General features: G+C 39.7%; 1 protein-coding gene across 1 annotated transcript; it reads left to right on the top strand.

The window, feature by feature from the left end:
- Positions 1 to 12,548: 12,548 nt before the first annotated feature.
- On the top strand, positions 12,549 to 13,478 carry LOC150022575 (homeobox protein NANOG-like). Its single transcript, XM_090268707.1, has one exon. The coding sequence runs from the start codon at positions 12,549 to 12,551 to the stop codon at positions 13,476 to 13,478; it is 930 nt and encodes a 309-aa protein (XP_090124833.1).
- Positions 13,479 to 15,900: the final 2,422 nt, after the last annotated feature.

The following is a 15,900-nucleotide window of genomic DNA, read 5'->3' as shown; positions in this document are numbered from 1 at the left end:
CCCCTACTTTTATGCTTTAGGAAAGAGGGGATTAAGGCAGAATGTCTTACTAAGGTGGTGCTAGTTATTGGAAATACATATGCAAAATACCAGCCTCACATATAATCTACTAGGCTAATTGTGTGTAACGTTTATGATTATTAAAGCTTTCAAAATCATGAAACATATTTGCCATCTACTATACTTTACAAAAAAGATGATGTGTGAGAAGCACTCTGAGATTCTTAGAAGAAATTTAGCATATTAACATTCCTTGGTTTCAGGTAATGGACAATGTCTAACAATTAGCTTCCACTGATGCTGAGTCAAATCAAGTCTAGTTTGTCTGACATTTTATACAAAAGAAATTTGCTACCCATTACATTTCTTTTTCTTTGCCTTTTCTTCCCATCACCTGCTCCCCAACCATTGCTTTCTAGTCAGCACATGCCCCTTTTCTATGCTTTGCTTATAGATTATTAAGAAGGAAGATGTAAACCCTTAGAGAGGATTAAGGTAGACGCAGCTGGTGTCAACAAAAACAGAGAGAGATGAAAGAGTATTGAGCAGGTCTGAATGGACAGCCCATGGGGCTTTCTTGTGACTCATCCTTGACCTTTACCCTCCCAAATCATGCCTAAGGCAAGTAAACAGCTTTTCAAAGCAGACTACCTTCTGGGACTCTCCATACATTCTCATTTTAATCTTTTACAAAGTGGCCAAAAATGCCTTTATGAAGAAAAGTGCTATAATTCTGACACAAGTTGAATTTGAAATGACATATAGTAGAATCACTCCATTACTTATCTGTTAATTCTAAATAAAATGGAAAGAAAATAATCTTCAATGTATGTTTTAAACATCTCTGAGCCATTCAAAATGGTTACATAGGCCTTTGAAAATATTACCTGGAGGCATTATGGGTGACTTAATGTTTTTCTTTGTGTTTTGCAGATTATCTATAATAAGCATGTATTATTTCTATAATCCACCAAAATACTTTCAACAAAAATGGTATTACAGTACAAACCTTTAAAATATGGAAATACCACCCAGTGAGTTGTTTGCATAAAGAAACTGAATAAAGAAAGCAGCTTCTCAAGTTGAATTATATTAAATATGATGTAGATAAATTGTCTTATACCTAAGAAATATTTTCTGATGTAAAAGATGAGTTAAAGATGGACTGAAATATTTCTTAGTTACAAAATAAGAGTATATTCCAAACCAAGCAACAACTCTCCCTTTGTATATCTTTCAACCCAAAGAGAAAAAAGACATTTTTCTACCTACATCTGTGGTTGACAACTTACAAGCAATTTTTGTCATTAGACACACTCAGCAGTGTGAAAAGAAACATGAGACCCCAAATCATTTAACCTATAAAATTTCAGTCATTACTTGCTAACAAATGGGGCTTTTGAGGCAATACAAACCAGAATGATGTGTAGGCAGAGCTCTGTAATCATCCTTTCTTCTCATTTCTACTAAATTAAATTAATTAATTAATTTTGGTCTGACAGTACCACTTCCTTTATTTAAGGTTCTAGTGCATATAAAATTTTGAACATATGGATAAGGTAGTTAACTAGTCCTCAGGGTCAACGCAGGTAGATGAGAAAAAAGTCCTGTGCTCATGTAGTAGGAAAATGACGTCAAGCATTCATTTTTATCCAGTGAAGTACACATTGGCAGGGAAAATCTACCCACACAAAGCAATAAATTGTATTTCAGTTAAAACAAACTGTTGAGAAATCTAACAGACAAATGTATTCCAAGTTACACTAAATCCTAAACATCCAGCTTTTACAGACTTGCAAATCAAATTGCTTTATGGTTAGAGGAGCATTTAATACAGTGTGACCAGTTTAAAGTTAACATTTTGTATTCAGAATGATTAATGACACCATATTGTATTTCAATTACTACAAGATACTTCTCTATAATAAACGAGGGCAATAATATTCACATTAAGTCAATAAAAAGCATCTTCAAAGTGTGATGTATAAGTGCCATTATTATAGTATACGTTGATCGCATCATACAATGAATTCTCAACAGGGTAACAGGAAATCTCTATACCAAAGCATATATTTTCATGACAGTGCACAGGGATTTTGGCACCTCACTCTCATTAGTATAATAGTAGCCAAGTGAAAATCTTCACAGACATCACAAGAAGTCTGCCCCTTCTTCCCCCAACCTACCTACATTTTTGTAGGTTCAAGTGTGAGAAACCAGCTTCTCAGAGTATCCAAGTCCAGAGGGGAATAGATGTGACAAGTTACTTAACAATGCGTATTCTGGAAAATCAATACTTGGGGAAAACAAGTCTCAAATAATAGATGTTTATTTTCCAAAAGGGACTGTCCGCTTGAGGGGAGTAGTTTGGACACCATGAAACTTGAAAAAGCATCTGGATTATAAATTCTTGGCTTTTAAAATTGTTCTGAATGGTGCCTGGTTATAGAAGTGAGGTCATTGATGGGCCCAAGAGGTTAAGAATGTAGGCATAAGGGAGAAAGTAGGGAAGGTAGGTGTTCCTACTCCCCTGTTCCTTAGTCATCACGAACAACTGAGTGAGGGAGAGGCACCCTTAGAGTGGTTATAGGTGTGGGAGCCGAGGCCACTTGTATTGACACCACAGAACTTCTAATTTGTAGCTGCACCCTGCAGAGAGGCACAGCTGCAGGAGGGAGTGAGTATTCCACGAAAGAGCAAAGCGCCAATGTGAAGGGACAGTAATGTTTGTCGGTAAAGATGTCCCCTGCACGCTTGGGTAGACATGCAATGGTCTGATTGCATTTCCATGATAGCTATGCACAAATATAATCTGCCAACTATGGGGAAGACCACATGATCTCCTTTTCTTCTTCTTCCATTTCAAAAAATTCGGTTTTTAAACAAAATTCTCTTTTGTAGATCTCATGACACCAGGTAATTGCTAGTGATATTGTGGAGTCAAATGACTTTTTAAATAACTTTAGATGTGTTCCCTAAAACTGGTCATTAGAAGGAAATGGAATCACTGGTGTGAATGAGCAACTTCAGAATAAGAGGCCCTGTGTATTCCAGTACCACTCAAAGTCATCAAGGAAGAATCCTACAATAGTGAGAGATGTGAGAATGCCAAGGCCAATGAAGAAGCAATATGAAGGACCCTGGCTGCTGTGGCTCAGTGGATTGAGCGTCAGCCTACGAACTAAGTGTCGCTGGTTTGATTCCAAGTCAGGGCACAGGACTAGGTTGCACATCAGGTCCTCAGTTGGGGGCGCGTAAGAGGCAATCACAGAGTGATGTTTCTCTCCCTCTCTTTCTTCTTTCCTTTCGCTCTAAAATAAATAAATAAGTAAAAGTTCTCATTATAAGAAAAATAAAAAAGAATAAATAAGCCCACTGAAGTTAAAAAAAAAAGAAGCAATATGAGATGAAACAGATTCCAGAATGTAGTTAAATTAATCCACTTCAAACCAAAATTTTCTTATAAATCTGGGTTTACTGCAAATGAATGGCTTTGCCATGTGACTCTCTGTATAGGGGAAAAAAAAAAAAAAAAAAGAAGGGAAATCCCTCTATCTAAATTCTATAACTGTCTATAGCTGTGGTTTGAAGTTGTAAGCAAGTTATGAGATGACTATGAGAACATTGTTAACCTCCTGGGACCTCAGTTTCCTCATTTGCAGTGATGCCCATCCTCCAAGATTCAACCCACCAAGTGTGTGGAGGTCTTCACACACTTCACAACATCATATTTCATACATAAGTGTTCTCATAATCCATGGTCACATTTGTAGTTTTGAAATGTCCCGAATTCTAAAAAACAAAAATTGCTTTTGTTTGTAAATTGATGTCAAAATTCATTTGGTGTCAAAGCCTGACCTGAACTTATGTGAGGCTATTTACTGGCTCTGTTGAATCCCACTTAGTGTGAGTTGCTACACAGAGATTAACTTATTAAAATTAGTTTAATTCATGTATTTAAAATCCAAAAATTCTGAATTCCAAAACACATCTAAGGCTAAGGTGTTCTCAAGGACTGTGAGGCTGATGGTGACAAATGATGGTGATAGTCCCAACCTTCTGCCTCTCATTAGCTTCTTCTTTCTTCTGGTTATGAAATTTGGTGTTTGACTTTTGCATCTGGATTGCCCAGTGACCTCCCCATATTGTTCTTCTGCTGCCACTGTGACACTGTTTCGGAGAACCTACCACCACTTTCTTTGGGTTCCTGGTACTGCTCTGCACACCCCTGGTTGTGATTTGGCTCACCCTCTGCCAACCATCAGTGGCTTCTGGGAATGAGGAACTTGACTTTCTATTTGTCAAATGGTCAGGACAAAGGCTCTGTTGTTCAGTTTGACTGAGAAAAACAGATGGCTTGCTTAGTAAGGATGGAAGAAAAACATGGAGGCTGAGGACAAATCATCTCCTTGTAAAACAGAATCTTTCACACACTGGTACCTTATTTCATTTCTTTCTCATCATGATTCATTGTGCACAAAAAGGCACCATTCAAACACAATTCTTTGTAGTATGTATTCTGTTATCAGAAACAGGAATACTGAGAGAGGTCCATGGGTGTCATCTAGGATGGGGTTCCCTCCTTTTGGTTCCTCAACATGTAAGGTGGGCTATGGCTCCTTTGTCTCTGCACCATTAAATGCAGATTCTATCTCTCCCGCTTGACGTATGTATGACCATAGCCCAAGAAACTCTTTACTATTTCCAGGGACACGCCACGGGCATCTGTGAGAAGGACCCTCCTCTGCCTTGGGGTTGGGCCTCTGCCCCCAATACTCACCATTGACTCTACTTCATCTGCTACCAGCCCAGCATCAAGGATATTGAAATCTTCTCAGTTTTTTCTGCGTCCAAGTTCACATTGTTTAAAGGCATTTTCTTCCAAAATTGATCAATCTAGGTGTTCGTGTGAAATGTGTATGTTTTGGGCTGCATCCATATTAATTAGTTACTAAAGAATGAAAAGGTCTTCATTCCAAGCCAACTTCACCTGGAAGGTGGTCCCTCGGGATGAAAACAAAGGACATTCTCATGTAATCACAAAGATAAAATGTAAATGCGCGGAAGAAGGAGCTCAAGCTTGGCAATATGTACTTTGTAAGATAAACGACATGGGAAATAGGTGTCAATTGCAGGGTTTGGTGGAAAAGGAGACTAGTTAGGGTTGAAATATCAAGAAGACATTTTTGAAGGATGCTGGATCTGAAGTAGACCTTGAAATGTGTGCACATGTGGATGATGGAGATGGGGCAGAGGCGAAGGGGGGAAGAATGATATGACTTGGTAAACAGTAATGAAATGGAGGCAGAATGAGAGGGTAACTTGGGGTCTGATAGGAAAAGGCCCAAGTATTTGGTTTTTGTATTAGACACTAGGGTTCTGGTGTTGGAACAGATAATATCCGTATTGCTGCTTTATTTTAGTAAGAGGAACTTGAAATAGATGTATTGCACAAAGAAAAGAAGGAAGACGTTGATTATGCAAAATAGTTTTAAAATAACTTAAGCACTTTGCATGTATTCTCTTGATTATTTTAACAACCCTAGAGGTAGTTACTTATTGTTTTATCTACTTACAGATGAGGCTTGCAAATGTGAAGTCAGGTCACACAGCAAGCAAGTGGCTGGTCCAGAATTTGAAGCCAGATTCGTTTGCATCCAGAATTGAATTCTTATCTATTTTATGACAAACCAATGATTGCAATAATTGTGTTGTTAGGTTACAATGGCCGCTATTAAAGTGATAGCAGTGAGAATGGAAATGATGGTTGGAAGTGAGAGAGATTGTAAAGGAAGTATCCACAGACCTAGTGACTGAGTGTGAACCACTAAGTAAAGACAAAGGAAAGATTTGGCTGTATCACTTCAAGCCTGGATGTTTCAGAGAATTGTGGCCCCATCAGTTGAGAAAGAAAATCAGGAGGAAGTCTTGGTTTGAAGAGACAGATTATGAATTGTTAATGAAGCCACAATCAACAGGCTTCCTTCTTTCTTCTTCTATCTTTCTCCTCTATCTTAACTTCACTATCTCTCCCCTTTATTACCAGCATCTACCAAAGGCAGTAAGATGCTCATGCTCCCTTGTTCTGGTGCTATGCTGAGTCCTGTAAAATAAGGCTTATATAGTGTGTGAGAGGGTGAGGTAAGGATGGGTGAGGGGGGAAGAGTAGGAGGGGGAATTAGTATTTAATGAGGATCCTCAACAGAATTTATTCTCAGTCCTCTGGATTTATTGGAAGTACATTTCACTGTAAAAATACCATTATACTTTATACCATTCTCTCAGTAACGACATTGGGCTCATGGTGCAGTTATAGGACCGAATCACAGCAGGCATTTAAAATTCATGATGTGGCCGCTGCATGGCAGAACAATATAAATTGAAAGGCACAGGCTGGATACCATCTTGTGGTCTTTGTAAGAGGAAAATTAGTGGCACTTTGATTCACGAAAGGCTATGACAGGCATGGGCCTGTGGTGGCACTAATATAGCCATCACTGGAATGCCAGGAGGGGGCCTGCTGTGTTAACAGCTGTCATTTTGTGCCAAACTCATATAACTAAAAGGTTATGGGCCAATAAAAAAAAGATGCCGCTCTTCTCCTTGGGTTATGAGATGCAAGAGCAAGCATTTTGGAACGCCAGCAACCTTGTTTCCTGCTAAAATATGCCTGTCAAAGTGGCCAGTTTCTCTGGGGAAAGACATTTTGTAAACATGTCCGTGTTGGCATTTCTTTTCCAAGTGGGTGCATCTTGCTAGAGTCCTGTCCTGAGAGTTGAGTCCTGGGCCAGCAGGGCAGATTGACTTAGGATGGAGTTACTGTGACATTTCAGTCAGGATGGTGGTCAAGGAGACTCCGAGAAACAAAATGCAGCCACACAAAATGCCTGACAAAGACCCGCTTCTGACAAGTTACTTACTCTCACTGTGATTCATTCTTATGAAGAAATACCTCAGAGGTTGGTGTAAAGATTCAGATGACTTAATATTTGCATCACACATAAGAACAGAGGACATGCTGTAAAAGTTAGCTATCATTTTTCTATTAAAAGATGAAGTCAATATTTTGCTCCTTGCTCTAGCTACAGCATTTAGAGAAGTGTCTGACACATAGTAGTCAAGAAATATTTATTCTACAAAGGATTAAATTAATGAATGCATAGGGAATTATAAAACAAGTCTACTCCTGGGGGCCAAGAAAGATATAGATTGTTAACTCAGTCCTCAGTAAGCATCATTTGGCAACAACAATACCAAAAACAAGGGCACCATGGTACTTAGGAGCTTGGAGGCATCTCTCATGAATGACAGAATGAGGTTCCAGAAAGTTAGGTGACATTGTGTGAGGTAACTCAGTGAGTTGACAGAGCTGGTATAAGAATTGCGGTCATTTTACTTCTCAAGGATTTCATAAGCCTGGGTGGAACTATCCCAGAGGTGATCTGAACTCTCTCTCTCTTTATTTATTTATTTTCAATTTAGGAAACTGCCTTTTTATAGTTTTCCATGGAAGGAGGGAAACAGTGGAAAAAGAAGGACAATCTCCTCTTTGAAACTATGAGCTAATACGAAATGGAATCTTTATAATGCTTGGGATATAAATCTGCATTTCAGCTCTGGTTCCTGGCATTGGGTTTGGACATGGGCTGGGATTGACTCTGTAATTTGTAATCTCTGTGACCTTGAGCAAGTCACTTAACATCTCTGAGCCTCAGCATATCTAATCCATGATGTTAGTTATCATGCAGACTGAAAGGGCCTTCATGAGGAGGATTGAATGAGATGACCTCAGGGGGGATTTAGAGCAGGGCCTGTCACAAAGTAAGCTCTCTGTAAGCAGGAGGCCTTATTGTAAGTCACGTTGGTTCTTCCTATGGAATGTCTCACTGAACTATCCTACCATCCTGAGGTAGACCCCAGATCCACTATTGGTCTAACATCTCATTTTCTTTCCTCTTCTAGCCTTTCTTATAGCTGTCAGCTTTGTTAAATCCTCTCCCAAACTGTTCATTGGTCCGGATTCCGCATTTCTCTATCAAATCTCTACTTTCTGACCTGTTTTCAAAGTCTTACTTTGCTTCTCCCACCCCGTTCTCACGCTCTTCGGGAAGTGTACTTTTCCATTGGTCCATCTCTGTTGTGTCGGTGATCCTGACTGCTCAGGTTCACTTACTCGGCTACCTCCTCTTTTAGGCTATCCAAATCCTCCGTTTGTTTCAAGGCACAGCTGGAGTTCCATCTCTTCCAAGAAACCTTCTCCAGTTATCCTAGTACTCACTGAGTTATTACTCTGAATTCTGACAGTTCTTTTGAAACCTGTTAGGATAGTGCCTGATTTTCACTGCAAAGGGTGCCCATGAACCATGACTGAAAGTTGCTATAAAACTATAAATGCAACCTTATATTTGGTGGTTGCTTCTAAGCAAGAACTATAGGAATAATGCCAACTTATCATATTGGTATAATAATATGTCAGTAAATTATACAGAGTAATAGTAAATATATGCACAGATCTCTATAAAGTGGAGATAGACTAATATCTGATATTAATTTGCTAAAAGGAGATTAAGTTATTTTAAAGGGTAAATTTTTCTCTTCAAAATATTAAGGGTGCAAAAATGTGCAGGGAAGTTTGGGGTGCCATTGTTTGAAATATCAAAATATTGAAAACACTAAATATACATCAATAAGGCTTAAGTTTATGATATACCTATACACAGAATACCATGCAGTTATGGAAAAGAACAAAATGGACTTCATGTATTGATAAGGGAAGATATTCTTGCTACATCATGTATAAAAAAGAAGCTATAAATTAGTACATATGACTACATTTTTGTAAAACAAACACATATTTCAAATATATTTCACGTTCTTCCATGGACAGACAAAATCTAGAGTACATACTAAATTGTTAAAGGTGCTTATCTGTGAGGAGTTAGGTATGGGAAATGGACTAGAGTAGCTAGAAGAATAGTTATTGTATGTTTTAAGGATCTATACAATAAATAAAAACATATGTCCTCCATGTCATAAATTTAGACCAAAGCAGAAGCCAATTATAATGTGTATTTAACATTTTACATAAACTTTGTGCTTGTTTCCTATTTTAGGAATATATATATCTATATATAGTTTGACTTAAAGAATTTTTTTCTTTTTCTCAGTATAAATTTTTTCCCAGCAATGAGTGTCATTCATATGGTCTTCTTTTAACCTTAGAACTGCATCAGGTTTGATATTATTCCTCTCAAAAACCAACAGTCAGTGTCCTCAATTTTTCAGGGATTCATTAAGAACATTATAGGATATGATATTTTTAAAATAATTCTGAATGGCTTTAGCAGTGACCAGTCAGCATAGATGCTGGCTGGCATGCAGGAATGGGGCATCCTGGCAGAACACCAGCCCTGGACTTAGCTTTATGAGTTGGCAGAAGGCAGTGTCTTGAATCTGTTCTTCACATTTGTCTCCTAGTGCTTGATCTCTCCCTTTCCCACTCAACCCAGGATCAGAGGTTGTTTTGAAGAAGACTATTCTCCTGTAAGACAGTGGTTATTCAAATGCTTTGGTCAAAATGGTAGAAGGTGTGACAGGGATGATGGCGGAGTGGGAAAAGTATAAACTTTGGAACAGACTGATTTGGGTTTGAGTTTTGTTTGGCTGGATCATTTCCTGGTTATATGACCTGGGGCAAGCTGACCTCACAGAACCTTTGTTAAGGGAAAATGAGGCAACCTGTGAAGTGTCTGGGCATAGTTGGTATTTGTAAATGTAATTCCTTATCTCTTCCCTTACCCCCAGTCCTCCTTCCCACATGCCCTTGCTTGACTCTGAGAGTGAAACGTTCTAGTCTTTTCAGCAGCTGCTGGTGAGTCCATTCTTTCCCCGGCCATGTACTACCTACCTGAGTTATTGCTCAGTGTCAGCTCATATGCCCATTGTGTCACTGTATAGAACAAAGAAGAGTGAAGTACAGGTGTTTGTTAGGCAGCTTTGAATGCATAATCATCAAATAGTCCAGAGTGCAGAATATACCAATCCAGCAATTTAGCCGTAATTACACCTGGGTCAGCATCACCTCTTCTAACTGTCAGAAGCTCCTTCAGGGCAGAAGCCCATGGTTCTCCTACATCTACAATAATGCTTTGCCCAATATTAAGTACATTTACCAAATATTCATTGACTGACAGACATCGCCCCATGGGTAGCAGGGCCTCTTTAGATGTAAACAAAGCAGCTTGTGAACTGGTTAACAGGCCTTGAAAAGAAAAGCCAAATCTGACGGTTGAAGCTTAATTACACTTTATAAGCAAACACATCTACACCTATACCACTGCAAATTGGAGAACATTTTCCATCTGTAGCTATTCTTCATTTTCTCATCGGCTTTGCAGTGGCTTATTAGTGTAATAGAGATGCCTTGAGGCAAGCTTCAACAGCCTTAGAGCATAGCAGATGTCCCTGAGCTCCAGAAGGTACCTGGACAGGCCCTGAAAGCAAGAGGGAACGCTTGGGCAAAGAAAGGCAATTGAGAAACCTCCCAGCGAGACATTGTCTGCGGATCACTGGCCTGATATCACATAAAGGCCCCATCTGAGTCATTACAGCCTATTGTGTCAATGTGTTTTCTAGGAGGCTGTCATCCATAGATCACAGTCCACAGTGAAGGTAAAACCTCCACAGGCACTGTTACTATTTCCCATCGGCGAATTCTATTAAAGGTCCCTGGGTTACTGCCACCAAACTTCATATCCACTCAGTCAAAGGGATGCTGATTGATTCTGTGAAATTGTGTAAATACACACAAAAAGCATTTCATGCTGTCATCTGGGTTTTGTATTGCACTTTCATGATCCTTGTATATGGTAAATCCAATATCATCTATTTGAATTGCTGCAGAGAAAAAACAAATTTCCAATGCCATTTTAAAGCTCAAATACCTGCCCATTTCCTTTCTTCTCCAGTCACAAAAGATTTAGACCTAACTATAAGCCATTGACTTCTCTTCTGACTTAACAACTTGATATAATGGGAAGACATTTATTGAATGCCCACTGTGTACCAAGAAATAGAAGTAGGCACCATAGGATGATACTAAGAAATTAATACACTAGGTTTGTGCCCACAGGAAATTTACAGTATAGCTAGAAGTACTCATAAAATTATTAAAGAACACGATTACAAAACAAATAACAGGGAGTGCCAAATTAATACACAATTGTGTCATATACGCAGTGCATTACCTATAGTCTTGAAATGGTGAATGCATACTGCATTTTATAAAGCACTAAAAAAAACAGATATTTATCGGGGTCCTTTACGGCAGTGACTATAGTCTAATTTCATAGCCTTTTAATCCTTTATTGATATTAAAATTTCTGAGGTTTGTGAATCTTTCTGTTCCTTGAAGTAGGTTATATACTATGGGCTCCTGAGCCAGGAAAAATACCAAGTTTAGGAACAACCTAAGAAAGTTTCTCAGATGAATTGAATTTTGATTAAGATGCTGAACATGAAGGATGTGAATGGGAGTGATTTTAGTGAGAACTGATCTTCCCAGATGCTCAAAGCAGGAAAAAAAAAAATAGCATCAGGTCTCCATTTCTTTCCTGAGTGGATGTTGCTCAACACAGAAAGAGCTAGTGCTCAGACACTTGTGTCATTTGTCACTGATGTGTGAGCCCTTTCTTTAACATGACTTCCAGAACTGCATTTCAACATATTCTGTGTTCAGCACTTCAACAGCCTTTCAACAGCCCAAGACCATGTGTGTACATACAGACCTGTGGCGGTCCTCTGACCCTGCGTCTGGACTCTGGGAGGAGACCAACCCCTGTTACCGTGGTCAATGGCACACTGAGGGGAAGGGCCCAAGGGTCTCCTTCATTATGGAAATTCCTTTGTTCCCATGATTTTTCTCTCTGAAGGTCTTCAAAAGGGTGGTAACACTAGAGGGTTCCTTAGATTGAGGTCTCCATTCTGAAGATGGAGTGATGATCTGGATGGACAAAGTTCTTCCCAATTCCTTCCTAAAAACTCTTACAATGTCCCTTGAATCTGTACCCTCCTATAATTTTCAAACTTCCCTGGTTGTTTGGGTTCTTAGATAGATGGTAGGTAGATAGATAGAGTGAGCCTCTAGATAGTTATTCTGATTTTAATCTCTGGTCCAACCCCGAGAACACCAGCTATCCTCAAGTCCAGTGACCATGATGTGACTCCTCTGATCGAGAATTCTCTACTGCTTATATTACCAGGTCCAAAAATTTCAGTCTAACTTCAAGGTCCCTCATAAACTTCCTCTCATTGCAACTGAACTCCTCTCTCCATCCGTCTCTAATCACCAGCATTTCTCCTTCCATTGTGCTCCTGCTATCTCCTAAATCAAGTTTGTCGGGTTGGTGCGTGGTACTGCAAAGGTGACTCAGTTCATCCTGTCTTTTTGATACTTTTACATCTGGAGATCTTCATATTTCTCTAAGCTCTTCTGTCTTACCATCTAGCTCTTTGTTTTTTTTTTTTTCTCTCTCCTTCAACTCAGCAACATGAGTGTGGATTCAGCTTCTCCCCAAAGCCTGCCCTGCCCCAAAGCATCTAATTCTAGGGAACCTTCACCAGTGCCTGAGATGTATGAGCCTGAAGAAAACTATGCATCCTTGCAAATGTCATCTGCTGAGACACTCCACACAGTGACTGTCTCTCCTCTTCCTTCCTCCATGGACCTGCTTATTCAGAACAGCCCTGATTCTTCCACTAGTCCCAACGTCATACTGCCCACTTCTGTAGAGAACAGTACAGGGAACGAGGAGAAAGGCCAGGTCAAGAAACAGAAGGTCAGAACTGTCTTCTCACAGACCCAGCTCTGTGTACTCAATGAGCGATTTCAGAGACAGAAATATCTCAGCCTCCAGCAGATGCAAGAACTTTCCAACATCCTGAACCTTAGCTACAAACAGATTAAGACCTGGTTCCAGAACCAGAGAATGAAATGTAAGAGGTGGCAGAAATACAGCTGGCCAAAAAATAGCAACCGTGTAACTCAGACGAGCTCAGCAACTACAGAGTACCTGGGCCTCTCTTCTTATCATCACCAGGGATGTATGGTGAATGCTTCTGGAAACCTTTCAATGTGGAGCAATCAGACCTGCAGTAACATATCTTGCAGCAACCATTCCTGGAGCAGTCCATCTTGGAACTACCATTCCTGGAATAGTCAGACCTGGTGCCCCCAAGCCTGGAATAACCAGGCTTGGAACAACCAGGGCTGGAACAATCAGTTCTATAGTTATGGAGAGGAATCTCTGCAGTCCCAGATCCAGTTCCAGCAAACTCCCATCAGTGATTTAGAGGCCACCTTGGAAACTGCTGGGGAAAGCTATGAGGCAATACTGCAGACCCCTAAGTATTACAGTACCCAGCAAACCATGGATTTATTCCAAGATTACTCCATGACTCCCGACTCCACAAATATATAGCCATGAACATTCAGTGTGACCATGGGTGTATTCAATCTCAATTTGGGCAGTAGTTGTATCCAAGGATTTTTTTTTTTTCCTCCTAAGATTTTTCTATGTATCTCTACCTTGATATGCTGCTTCTCATTCTTTTTATGCCCATTTGGAGGAGTAGGGCTGAGGTATGATGAATCTAATCAGAGATTTCTGTAGCCTTGCTGCTATCGACATATACAAGATGTCTGTGTCTATAGATAATTAGATATAATACTATTTTGGATTACTCTAGGATCTAGAATCTCAACCTCAAGAATAGAAAGTAAAAGTACAAAGACAAGTGATAAAAAGATTATTCGTGTTTTTTGGGATTGGGAGGCTCATTAAAAACCTCAATTCAGGTGAATGGTTGAACGATAATATGTTTCACTGATTTCCTCTGTCCCTTCTGCTGTTTTAGGACAACCCCTAATTTGTTTACTACTCAAGTATTTGTAAAAGATATTTTTTGTTTTGCTGTGTCATGATAATACAAGTTTGGCTGGTTGGTTTGTTTATAAGTTTAAGTACAAATAAATAAATCATCTATTTTCTGAAAAAAAAAAAAATAAAATAAATCAAGTTTGTCCTTCTAGATGTCCCACTGGTCAAGCCCCATTCACTTCTTTCTTGCCAGCCACACCTTTCAAAGGATAGGTTTTGTTAGATTATAAATTGAATGTGGTTTAAAGAACTAGCCAGGCATGTAGATACCTTGTTTCCATGGGACAATGATTCCACAGCATGGCAAGGAGGGGTCATGGAGGACTGAGGAATTCCTGTGCGAGAGCCTCAGACTTGGCAGGGATGGAGCCCAAGATCCAAACAGCCCCTTTGCAGGGAGGGAGACAGCATTGGCCAAATGCGGGTATTCTTCTGCACAGCTGAGAAGGAATAGGGAACAGGCCTCAGGCAAGACCGAAAGCTGAGAACCATGAATAGAGGAGTAATTTCAGCCAGAAAATACAGGAAAAGCTGAGGTTCCAACCTCAGAAAGACCAAATCCCAACAACTAGTTCTGAGGTCAGAGGGCAAGGATTACACAGCTGAGAGTTCTGAATGAGGCAAGAGTACATTTTTGTTAAAAGCCCCTGGATTGTTTCTTTTAGTGGTGGCGAGGGGGCTGGAGGGTAGCAGGCTCACGGTGTGGGAAGACCCCCACTCCCAGTAGCAGGGGCACGAAATGTAGTCACAAAAGGCTCCCCTCAGTCTCTTGGCCTCAGGGGACGAGAGTGCTCCTTTGACGTAGCCATTTTTTTAATCCAGGTAAGCGTTTGTAATGGGGATTATTACATCTACGTAATAAGGGAAATTTACTCTCTGACTGTAAGGGCCAGATTCGTCTTGTTCACCCCTATGTCCTCAGAGCCTCGCAGCCTGCCTGGTATCATTTCCAATTGGTATGTGGCTTTTGAGTGGATAAGGTTCTTGAGAAAACTAAAGTAAATAATAAATGGTAAGGCGCTATAGGTTGAATGTTTGTATCCTCCCCAAATTCATGTGTTGTGTTCCTAACCCCCAAAGTGATGGTAGATGGAGGTGGTGCTTTTGGGTAGCTCAGGGGAGTGAAGCTCCCCTAATGAGACTGATGAGACCAGACACCTCTCTTGCTCTTGCTCTGCCATATGAGGATACAGTAAGAAGGCAGAAATCTACAAACCAAGAAGCAGGCCCTCAATAGATACCAGATCTGCCAGTGCCTTGATTTTGGACTTCCCAGCTTCCAGAATTTTGAGAAACAAATGTTTGTGGTTTAAGCCATGCAGTCTATGGTGTTTTTGTTACAGCTCCATGAACTGACGAAAACATAAAGTCTTAGTCAAAAAATGAATCACATATAGAAGTTCCTCCTATCCAAGGGGGATATGTTCCAAGACCCCAATGGATACCTGAAACGGTGGATAGTCCTGAATGCTTTATATATAGATGGGGCAAAAGTAGGTTTACAGTTGACAGTATGCAAAATGGTTTGTTCTTGTCTTATTATATATTAATTATTGTATTAATTTCCATACAAACAACTGTAAACCTATTTTGGCCCCAACCTGTACTATGTTTTCTCCTATACACACATACCTATGATAAAGTTTAATTTATAAATTAGGCACAGTACAAGATTAATAACGGTAAATAATAATAAAATAATACTATAGTGTAAGAAAAGTTATGTGATATGGCCTCTTTCTCTCAAAATATCGTATTATACTATACTCACCCTTCTTCTTCTTATGATAATGTGAGATGATATACTGTCTTGTTAAGTGGAGAACTTCCACCTTCTCACTTAAAGGAAGCACTTTATGGCTCCTCTTTGGCACATCCCAATTACCAGCACTACTACTCTTGTGCTTTGGGGACATTATTAAGTAACATAAGGGTTACTTGAACACAAGCACTGTGATACCTT

Source organism: Furipterus horrens, unplaced genomic scaffold (genome assembly GCF_987537825.1).
Source record: "Furipterus horrens unplaced genomic scaffold, mFurHor1.1.pri manual_scaffold_1, whole genome shotgun sequence".
Classification (NCBI taxonomy): Eukaryota; Metazoa; Chordata; class Mammalia; order Chiroptera; family Furipteridae; genus Furipterus; species Furipterus horrens.
This window is presented reverse-complemented; position numbering and strand designations above follow the sequence as displayed.